This window comes from Clinocottus analis, unplaced genomic scaffold, assembly GCF_023055335.1.
Source record: "Clinocottus analis isolate CAN_PGR_092001 unplaced genomic scaffold, fCliAna1.0.p SCAF_9, whole genome shotgun sequence".
NCBI classification, from domain to species: domain Eukaryota; kingdom Metazoa; phylum Chordata; class Actinopteri; order Perciformes; family Cottidae; genus Clinocottus; species Clinocottus analis.
In genome coordinates this window covers 7,623,337-7,634,118 of record NW_027176251.1, presented here as the reverse complement: position 1 = coordinate 7,634,118, position 10,782 = coordinate 7,623,337, and the positions used below count along the sequence as shown (strand labels likewise).

Genomic DNA, 10,782 nt, shown 5'->3' with positions numbered 1-10,782 from the left:
ACTAGATGTTGAGGTCAGAAGTTCTGTAACTAATTCCTCAGGCATTCAGCTCTGAAGTGTTGTAAAACATTGTAGGCCTATTGTGGTGTACCCAGTAGTGTGGGTTCATGCTAATAGTACATGTGGTTTATCAGCCTCAAACACACACACACACACGATGGCAATAATGACAGTCTTTTCCTGTTGATCGTCACAGTGTTGGCCACATCCTGTTGGGATAAGAGATGCGCTGCCAATGTGTTAACATGTCAGTCAGGGACACCATGTAACAGCACAGGAAAGTGAACAATTCTTAAAGCATACTTAGAAAGGTCACAGTGTTGAAGAGGCAGCCGGTGTAGTGAGAGTGCTTTTTCTTCTTCCTATCTTTCAACGTGTGATGGAGTCTGGTTTTCTCACCGTTATTCTTGTTTCTACCTTTGAGATATATTTGTCTCACCCTGGCATCACAGGTATGTAATAATTAAATATGATTAGAATTGCTTGCTAAACTGATCTAGGAAGGAAGTCGACGTCACATTTCCCAGCTCATGTTGCTTTTCAAGTGCAAACATGAATGGAAGGGTTTCCACCATATGTATTAGCCTCTCTTCAAAGAATAGTTTAACATTTTCTCGGAAAACACTCACTCACTCAATCACACACACACAAGCGCGCACGCACGCACGAACACACACACACACATGTTGAAAGAGTTCATCGTTGTAAATGTAAATCCTACTAGCTGCAGATAGATCTCTTTACTAAAAGGATTTCATTGTAAGACAAAATCCACAGGACTGTCACAACAATGTTTACATTAAATGCATTTGAAGTGAATATAAATGCTTTAGTAGTCAGATAAAGTTTGTCAGTTTGATCACGTGGTTATTTTTCAATTCATTTTATGTACAAATGTATCTCTTTTTTGTTTTTATCCTTGCACTGCAGCTCTGCAAAGAAAAGCTTTCCAGGGAATTTGGTTCTAAAAAGACTAACTTTGGAAGATACTTACCTGCACACTGAATGCTAAAATCTCATATTAGCTTCAGAAAAACGCTTATCCCACTTCACTTGTACGGCTTGAAGAGTCTTTACAGACAGTTTGGACAGAAGAAAAAATGAAAAGGGTCAATAACTCTTTACAGAAAGCCCTCACATTCTGCATTTCGTTATCACTGTTTGTGAAAGTGCAGAATTTAAGGGCTTTCCTAAAAGAATTCCCCTGTAATAATGCTTGACTTTTTGTCTTCGCTCCCTCAGAGTGGGAAGATGTTATGGTGGTGAGAGAGGGTGTGCCTACCACCTTGGTCTGCACTGCAACAGTGAGGGGTGCCGTTGCCGTTAACTGGATGGTGAAGTCACTCGATGAATGGAAACTGGTTCTCTCAGCCAGTGAAAGTAACGAGTTCTCTGGTGGTGCCTCAACGGCATCCATGCGATTGACTGACCCTAACTTTCAAGATACTGGGGTTTTCTCCTTGTTCCTTGTTCCCAGAATGGAGGACAGCGGTCTCTACTCATGCTTGATAAAGCAACAAGAGAGAAAAATTACAGAGAAGATTATCCTCTTAGCCATTCTTACAGGTAAATCTCCATAACATTCTCAACACCACCTGCTGGAAATGTATGTTTTTTAGTTTGTACAGCAAACAAGTGAAAAATAATATCTCTCTGCTATCAACATTTTTTTTTTACATTCGTTTGATGTTTTTTAAAATATTTTATTGATGTAAATGCACTTTTTTATTTACTTTTTTTTGCTTTTACAATGTCTATGAGGCCTCTTGATGCATACACTTTCATGAAATGTTACATAACTCATTATTTGCTTGATTGCCATGTTAATGGGACCCTATATAAGAAATGACCTTTGCAATACTCAATCTACACTTTCCAGACTCAAGAAGTGCAGCAATACAATTTTGAGGTTACTATAGTATTTACATTTCATGCTGTTTACTTCTACTCCACTACATTTCAGAGGATAATATTGTACTTTTCATTACGGCTCAATTATTCTGCAGATTGATACTTTCCAAACAAATTTCATGAACAGATGCAACAATAAAATTCAGTTTCTGTGTTTATTATTACTGATAACAAATCCACTAACCACTCCCCCCCCCCTTGATTTCCTGTGTCCTCCCTGATCTTCAGCCACTGTTGTCCCTGCTGCACCCATCCCTCAGCTAAGCACTGTGCAGCTGACTGCCAGTGTTAATCCTGGCTATGCCGTCACCAAGATAACCTGGGCAGCACCTGGTGGCAATTACATGAAGAGCAAGAAAACAAATGCAGATACAGTGGCCAAACTGCCACAGGTCCAGAACAGGGACGGTGGGGCCTATGTTTGTCTGGTACACCCGTGGGGTAACAGCAGCAACGCTCGGTTCGCCTTCAATGTGGACGTGACTGTTGATGGTGAGCAGATTTTACAGTGAGAGAAGCAAAAGCATTGAAGAATTGAATACTTTTATTGTTGCTTTTGTTGACGTCTGAGTGGGCATCAGTGCTAAAAACTCGAGCAGCAGCATTATTTATTGAAGTATCCTGTAGCTATACAGTTCTTCAAAGATATTTACTTTAGACCAGTTTCAAGTTTCAAAAGTCTACTGTAGATCTTGACTAAAATTCAGCCAGTCCTCCTGTGAATATTATAGTTGCTACATTTATGAATTATTCATTATATGCTTTTTGCCCATCCCTTCTCGCTTCTCTTCTCTCCACAGCTTACCATGTGGCCTCATTCACCAATATAACATATGGTGAGTGACTTTGTAACACAAGCAGTCTGAAAGTCCTGTGTCAGCAGCTTGATAAGCAGGCAGAGCAGAATGCAAAACCAACTGAAGATGTAACTCTCAGCATATAATCCCTATTGTTGTAGGATTTTTTTCCCCCATTATCTCCATTGCCCTACTCTCTTACTATTCTGTTTACTCTTTCTGTCTTTATGTATTTTATTTTTTATCCTCAATTCTCTTTCTAAATGTTTTCAAGCACTCTTTTGTCTTCATATCCATCTCTACTCTGTTTCATCACTATGGTTTCTCTTGTGTTTCCACTTCCCTTGCCTGCAGAGAGGGAGATCTCCACGGCCACTCGGGCTCAGACAGTGTTTCCCCTGACCTGTCCTGGTGTCCAGGGGGACTACGTCCGGCTGCTCTGGCGACCTCCAGACAGCAGGAGGCACCGTGATATAAAAGCATTGTACCAAAACGACAGCTGGGGGGGTTCCACCTTTTTCACTAATCACAGCAAGAGACTCCAGCTCGCGGGCCCTCCCTACAACGCAGAGGCCGGCAGCTTCTCCTTTCTACTCACCCCCAAGTTGAAAGATGGCGGCCTCTACATCTGTGAAGTATTCCTCAATGGCGTCGCATTCAGCCGCAGGACCACACTCAGCGTGCTGACAGGTACAGATCGAGGTCAGGAGGGGGGGGAAGACATGAAGGAGGTGGTGTAGGAGGAATAAAACAAGAGGCAGGGATAGATTTATGAGACACGTGGTGTCACTTTTATAATAACCTTGTGTATTTGTCCTGTTTAAAATGCCATTTGTGGAGGCCGATATGCAAAGTAGCTGTCACAAAAGAGACAAGTGAAGTGATGGATGACAAATTACTATCAGGAGATCCAAAGTTTTTTAAACTCTGCTCGGGTATTAAACCTTATTCTTACAACCTTATTCTTCCAATTTTAAATTTCGTTACTCGGTGTTTATATGATGAAATATTCTATAGGTGTTCATTTCAGCCATAACACATTTATCATACTCATCAAATCACTCAGTGACCCTCCATATGTATTAGGTTTTTCCAACAATCTCCCCCCCCCCCTCCCATTTATCTGTAGTTTATCTGAATGCGTAACAGCATGCAGGTAAAACATGCACACAACTCTGTGCAGCTGCAGAAGATGAGCCAACAAATGGCACAGGGCTGGTACAAGTAGTGAGAGACTAATGAGGAAGTAGAAACAGGTGAGCAGGAGGTCCGAGTGCAAGACTTACAAGTGACATGTGAAACTAATTAGGGCAGGCTAGACAATCATAACAGACAGGAAGTGAACCTAAACTGAACTGCCATATACATGAAATTTAACCTTTGCATTTGACCTATCCTAAGCATTAAGGGCAGTGTTGTGAAGCGCCCGGGGAGCAACTATGGGTTCAGTGACTTGCTCAAGGGCACTTCGACATGCAGAGAGGGGGAGCAGGGCGTCAAACCGCTAAAGAATAATACGCTCTTACCCCTGAGCGACAGCCACCAACATGAAACAAACATAACCTTTGAGCAGAGCAGGACATGACCGGAGCAGACTGATAGCACTCTCATGGTGGAGCTGGAGCCTTGGGCCCATTAGCTTAGCATAAGTGTCAAATTATTGAAAGAAAGATATATAGATTGCCAAAAAAAAGAAAGAACCAGAGAGAAAAGTTCAAGCCCTGACACCTCTCACCTCAACACAGCAAGCAAATCACAAAATTGTCGGTTTCTGACAGAAATGCTGGTACTATGCATCTGCGCTGGTTGCCTGGCAACCTCACTGCCACGACAAGACTCGGGGATGTCACCGTCTCCTCCCATCACACATAACTGCACTTAGCCACAACTTGTATTTTTACATTGGTGTATGTGTATTAAACCAATGAGACATAATTGATTAGTGAGCTTCAGACATTGGGCCATAGTGAGCTGTTTCCCCTTGCTTCCAGTCTTCATCACCTTCTGGTTCCAGCGCCATACTTAGTGCACATGTAGACAAGAGAGTTAATGTCAAATCACTCCGCTTAACAGCTTACAAGACATTGGTAAAATAATTGCCAGAGGTTAATATAGATTTAGTCAACGGACCCATGTTTCTAGAATCCGAAGACGAAGCCGCGCTGATGTGTCCTTTAAAAAAAGTTTCTGAAATCTCACCAGCTCCCAGTGTATTGTGCTGCGGAAGGAGTGCAAAGAAAATGTCCCATAGTCATGGATATAATGTCACATAATTATATGCACACATTTACAATATTCCTCATGAAAAGTTGCAGTTGTCCGATTCATTCACTTAAAATAAGAAATTGAGAAGACCAGTTGATTTTCATGAGAGCGGCTTAGGGAGGTTTCTTTCATTCTTTTAAAAAACATGCAGGCTACATTTACCCCCCTCTTTCTCCCGCGCATGCGCGCGCATCCAAAGCCCTGTCATGGCTGCCTTGGAAGACTTTACTAATCACAGTCTCACTGGCATCCATCACAGCCGCCCAGACGTGACCAGCCGATCCGTCACTGTCATTGTCCCACTGCTTCACACATCTGCATCCCTCATATACACATACACATCCACCCACGCACCAATCATGTGACGCATATATTTTTACCCCACCTCATTATAAGTATCATTATGTATCATTATACCTGCAGCCCTCCTACCAAGGCTTCATGTGGCCCACACTGATCACACTAATCAAGGTTGAAATGTGTGTGTTTTTATGTGTGTGTGTGTGGGGGGGTCTGTGAAGCTTGATTACACCCAGATGGATCCTCATTTCAGTTTGACGAGACACTACGCATCAGTCACAGTCAACCAATGCATTAGCAGCAAATCACATTAATGAATATATATTATTTTGATCCCTCTCTGAATTGTTCTTTGTTTTTCATATCACTTTCCCTTTACCTCATTACTCTCTTTCTCTCCATGGCCTTTTCTATATTCACGCACTACCCTTTAACTCACTTTCTCATCCTGCCTTGTGCCCTTCTCTTCCCTCCTTGACTTACTTATCCTTTCTTCCATTTGTTTTCATTTCTTTCATGCCTCTGTAACATTCTCTCTCCCTTATCCTCCTACACTTTTCTCCCCTCCTCCTCGCCTTTCTGTATCACAGCTAAAGCAACAGTTAAAACCCGTCGTTCCTCCAGAATACTGGAATTGGATTGCCTGTACTCAGAGCGGTCCCAGGTCCACAAAGTCGGTTGGAAATACCAGAATGAGAGTCATCGGCTGGACTCCTCGAGCATCAGCCCTGGCAGGATCACCACCATTTTGGCCTTACCCATCACCTCAGACACAGCCGGGAACTACACCTGCACCCTACAGCTGAAAAATGGGCAGACTGTCTTGGCAATGCAAGCTGTCACACTGCCCCATGAACGTGGGAGGAATGGTATGGTATAACAAAGACTGGTCTGTTTTCAGATCAACACTATATTATTTTACTAGCACAGGAGTCCTGGCAGACTTCCTGTCAACTCAGTGGAGATAATGAACCAATGAATGTGGAAGATTCTCGGATATGTGCTCCATGAAGCGTTCTGCGGCGCATTCGAGCCAACTTCAGGTCAATCCATCTGCCAGAGAGTCCACAGTTTATGGAGGAAAAAGCTCCTGACGGATATCATATGTTATGCTTTCTTAGTGTGGTTAGAAAGGTCACAGGTCAAAACATCTGTGACATTGTGATTTGCAGATAATATCCAGCAGGAATAACTTTACGTAACCGTTTTTCATAAAAAAAAAAAAATCCACCATCATTTTAATACTCTGCTCAGCCCCTTTAGCACATAAAACTTAAGTATATTGTTTTTTCTCATCACACTCACCAGTTTATATGCGACTATAAGAAGACAGGACCTGAGGACATCTCTCCCTACAAAGAATAAATTATTCAGACTTATTGTATTGGTGGCTGTGGGGGAGCACAGGAGGATGTGACAGTTGAATAGATCCCTGAGCTGAGATGAATTCACTCGCCGTTACCCCAATACATCACTTTGGGTTGAGGGGCCCAGAGCTCATCATGATGCACGCTGATGGTACAGCTATAAGAGTAATGGCAATGGAGGAAAGAGAGAGAAGGTGATGACGTCGGAGAGAGAAAAAAGACAGCATAATTTTACCTGATTTCTTTAAGGCAGGATCAGAAAAATATATCAAATGTGGAATTTGTCCTGTATAACGAGGAATTCCACCTGAAAAAAGTGACAGGTTCAAATCAGAGTAATGTTGGATGATCTATATACACATGTGAAAAGTGACAGACTGTAATAGTGCCAGATAGCTGTAGTTCTTGGTTAATAATGAATAGTATGACAATAAGCAGTGACAGTTAAATGTTTATAAATAGTTGTTTTGATCCTCCACAAAGTTATGCACATTGTTGGCTCTCACAAGAAACTATAACAATGTTGAGGTTTACTAGGAAAAAAATACTGGGAAAAAATTACATAATCAATACTGAGATAGTATATAATTTGGGAATATCTTATGTGCTCCAAACCACATCTAAAAGGTTATTGATAGTAAGAAATACAAATTTTGCATAATACAATTTCTTTCACTGGTGGCACAGTTCAGAAAATGCAAAATTGAAGCAATCACTGTGCTCTGAAGCACATAAAATACTTCAAATGTCAGACATGTTCTGCAATCATTTGCTATCCTGAGTTGGCCCATCATTTGCAAAGCATTCAAGCAGTGCTTTGGTCTGCCTTCTATCAGCCACCCTCCTTCACAATCACATTGATATAATTTGTGGTCCTACTTCATTTGAGATGAAATAGACAAGGAAGTGCCAATAGAGGGAAGTAAAAGGTGAGATAGTGGAAGTTGGAGAAGAAAAAAAGTGTAGAGAGGGAGAGCGAAAGGAGAGATGTGCTAGTGAGAAACTGGGAGCGTTAATGCTGCACTTCACTGCACTCAATTACCATAATTCATACGTTAAAGCTGGCATGAAGAACAGAGCAGGTCAGTCTTGGGGTCAGCGCTCACTGGAGTATTCCATTAGCAACCTCTACACACACTCACCAATCAATTACACCTCACACAGCACATAAAGATTGATGCCGGCTAAAAGCTGTGACACCAAGACCAAGGTGAAGCCTGTGGGCCAATCCTATAACAAACAAAATATGATGAGATGTCTGAGAGGACTTTACTACTGCCGGGTTTCTGTCCATCATATAATCACAAATACCGCAGACAAACACTATGAATTGTTTAGAAGAAGAAAAAAGTTGTGGGTGTTCTGCTGTAACTGCCCTTATCCAAAGATGTGTCACAGATCAGGGAGCAGACCAACACATACACTAAATTACAGCAGTCTGTGGAAATGAGTGCCTCGCTCTTGCTTCTCATGTCGCCCTGTGGCTGAATTTTGCAACACTGATGTCATCCTCATCATGTGAACAAGACAAGTTGGATGGCATGCGTGAGCTCTTTCAACAGAATTGGACTGGTACTTATGTAATGTTTGTGATAATCACACCTACGCCTCCTATTCAACTGAAAGACTGTTTATATCATTTGTCAGTATGCTTGGAGGCAGTTTTTTGCAAGGATTGAGTGTCAAGAGTGTGCACAGACAAACCTCCTGGCTTTACCGATACTACATAAATGACTTCATACATGTTTAGACAATGAGATAGGAAATAGACTTGCAAAAAATGTCTAATCAAACTGCTCTGTATGGTGCTTTGAATCTGGTGCTCCTTCTACACGTTTCTGTCACTGACAGCATCATGATGACAATGTAACATGTTTGAGACATTTAAGAAAGACAACAAGCCTTTAAATCCATAGCTTGAAGTGGTCACGTAAAGGAAAAGGTGGCCTCCGCATGACAAAAGAGCAAACTGGAGAAAAAACAGCAAAAACTTCTCTCGCTGTCATTTATCCACGTACACTCTTAGCTCGACAAGTTTTATATTACTGTTCTTGGAAGCATTCATGGCTCTCACTTTTCTCCTCTCTTTTAGTTGAGGGTGTCAGTGTGACCACCCCCTCCCTGCTCTCTTCTCTCGCTGCTTTATTACTCCTGGTGCCCCTGGTTGCTGCAGCTGTCTGTGTGTTGCTATGGAGACAGAAACACACTTCTGATCGTGGTGAGTCTTCGGGCGCTTTCTTTTCTTGACAGCTTTCCATGTTCTGTCCATCTTTGGCCCCTGTCGGCTGCCACTGAGTGATGTGGGCCGTGACATCCTCTGGGGTTGTTGTAATGAATCTGCCCCCCTTTGTGCGTGTGTGTGTGTGTGTGTCTGTGTGTGTGTGTGTGTGTGGCTATATTTGTAACTATATATCTCTATACTCAGGTGTCGAGCAGTCTCTGTCTGTCCGCTCGGGTGAAGCAGAGAATGTCTACGAGAATATTGAGGATATCAGACAGGTGATGCATTCAGACATTTTCAATCACTAAATGATGAATTTCCCTCCTTATTTTCCCCTTTTGTATTAAACACTCTTTCTCTTCTCTTTTCTTGGTTTATCTCATCCTTCCCTCCTCATTTCTGTCTTGTTTCTGTTGTGTACCTTTTTGCTTTCCTCCTCAGTCTCGGTTTTTCCTCTGATTTTCATTATCCCTCCCTCTCTGTCACTTGTTGTTCATTAAACCTGTTTTCTTCACTCTCCTCCCTTCCCAACAGGCTCCTCCCCTGGGCTCAGTCTACATGGTGAGTTATTGTGTCGTCCCTTGCGCACACACGAAGGCGCGATGTGAGGAGTGTTTGTGAGGAGACGTGGCACACACATCTACCAATGCATACAGACTCTCACTCTCTGTATTGCTTCTTCCCTAAGCTGTCAGCAGATATGTCTTCCCTCACAGTTGCACTCCTTTCCTCTCTGTCAGCCCTCTCTCAGATAAACTCATTGTCTATCAACTGTCACTTTTACATTAGGAGTATTAACAAATCAATCTCATTACACAGGGCACACAGGGACATAAATCTGGCCCCAGAACGATGAGTCTCTACTCTCTCTTTCTCCTCCTGTTCACTGACACTTCCTCTTCCTCCCTTCCCCCTTTTCTTCTTCATGCCAGGATTTGAAGCCAAGAGGAGAGGATGATGTCTATAAGGAACTGGAGCGGTAAGCAAAAAGCCTTGCATCACCTGTGTGTGTGTGTGTGTGTGTGTGTGTGTGTGTGTGTGTGTGTGTGTGTGTGTGTGTGTGTGTGTGTGTGTGTGTGTGTGTGTGTGTGTGTGTGTGTGTGTGTGTGAGTGTGTGAGTGTGTGTCTATAATTGTAACTATATCTCTGTACTCAGGTGTGTGTGTGTGTGTGTGTGTGTGTGTGTGTGTGTGTGTGTGTGTGTGTGTGTGTGTCACTCTGTCACTCATGTGCCCCTCACATTCCTCTCACACTCTCCAATCATGCTGGCCTGAACATTACTCTGACACTGTGGCATATTATCACGCCAAGCGCTGACAGGCAACTCCTTTGCCCCTGTTTGTTGTTGTTGTTGTTGCGTGGGCTGTCTGTGTTTGTGTTTAAGGAAGAATAAAAGAGACTGGGGTACGAGAGATTTTTGCGCAAAATTGTCTTTGTGCTCTGTTTTCAGATACTAACAGTGTCAGAGCTGATCACCTACCCACATCTCATCCTCATCCAGCTGTCACATCCACTCAGTTCCCAGTTGCAGCAGAAGGCTTTTATAAACAAAAGTAACAACTGAGAGTCAGAGTTGGGATTTGAAGAAAAACGTCAGTGCTTTGGGGAAATGCAACTCAATTGCTTGGATGGGCTTTCTTGTAATTAAAGTATTGCTCTTTATCAGTACTTCATTAGTAAATTGCTTTGATGGCTAGCTGCAGATAGAGAAAAATATAAATTGTGTCCCAAATGTGTGGAGGTTTTCATGTTATATTCTTTCTTATTCGAGCGTTTGTTATTGAACCAGTTGCCTTGTATTTTATATAGATATCTGTATAGACATTAATAAATAAACATGTCTGTAGTGTTGCTTGTCTCCAATACTTTTTTCCTCCTAACAAATTGCTAAGCGCTTTTGGGTTTGAGATTGTGGTCAGTG

At 42.3% G+C, this 10,782-nt stretch overlaps 1 protein-coding gene across 1 annotated transcript; it reads left to right on the top strand.

Moving 5' to 3' along the window:
* The first annotated feature begins 379 nt into the window (after positions 1-379).
* g6fl (g6f-like) lies at positions 380-10,712 on the top strand. The gene is made up of 11 exons (XM_068569742.1): positions 380-452; positions 1,243-1,566; positions 2,140-2,403; positions 2,712-2,747; positions 3,063-3,398; positions 5,864-6,142; positions 8,733-8,858; positions 9,066-9,139; positions 9,396-9,422; positions 9,794-9,840; positions 10,312-10,712. Exons 1-11 carry the CDS (start codon positions 380-382, stop codon positions 10,316-10,318), a joined length of 1,593 nt encoding a protein of 530 aa, XP_068425843.1. The 3' UTR covers positions 10,319-10,712.
* The last annotated feature ends 70 nt before the right edge of the window (positions 10,713-10,782 follow it).

Bases quoted from the DNA above. Each gene is read 5' to 3' on its own strand.
- g6fl (XM_068569742.1), top strand. From the start codon at position 380: ATGGAGTCTGGTTTTCTCACCGTTATTCTTGTTTCTACCTTTGAGATA. The intron at 1,567-2,139 runs GTAAATCTCCAT...CCTGATCTTCAG, and splicing joins CCTCTTAGCCATTCTTACAG to CCACTGTTGTCCCTGCTGCA. The intron at 6,143-8,732 runs GTATGGTATAAC...CCTCTCTTTTAG, and splicing joins CCATGAACGTGGGAGGAATG to TTGAGGGTGTCAGTGTGACC.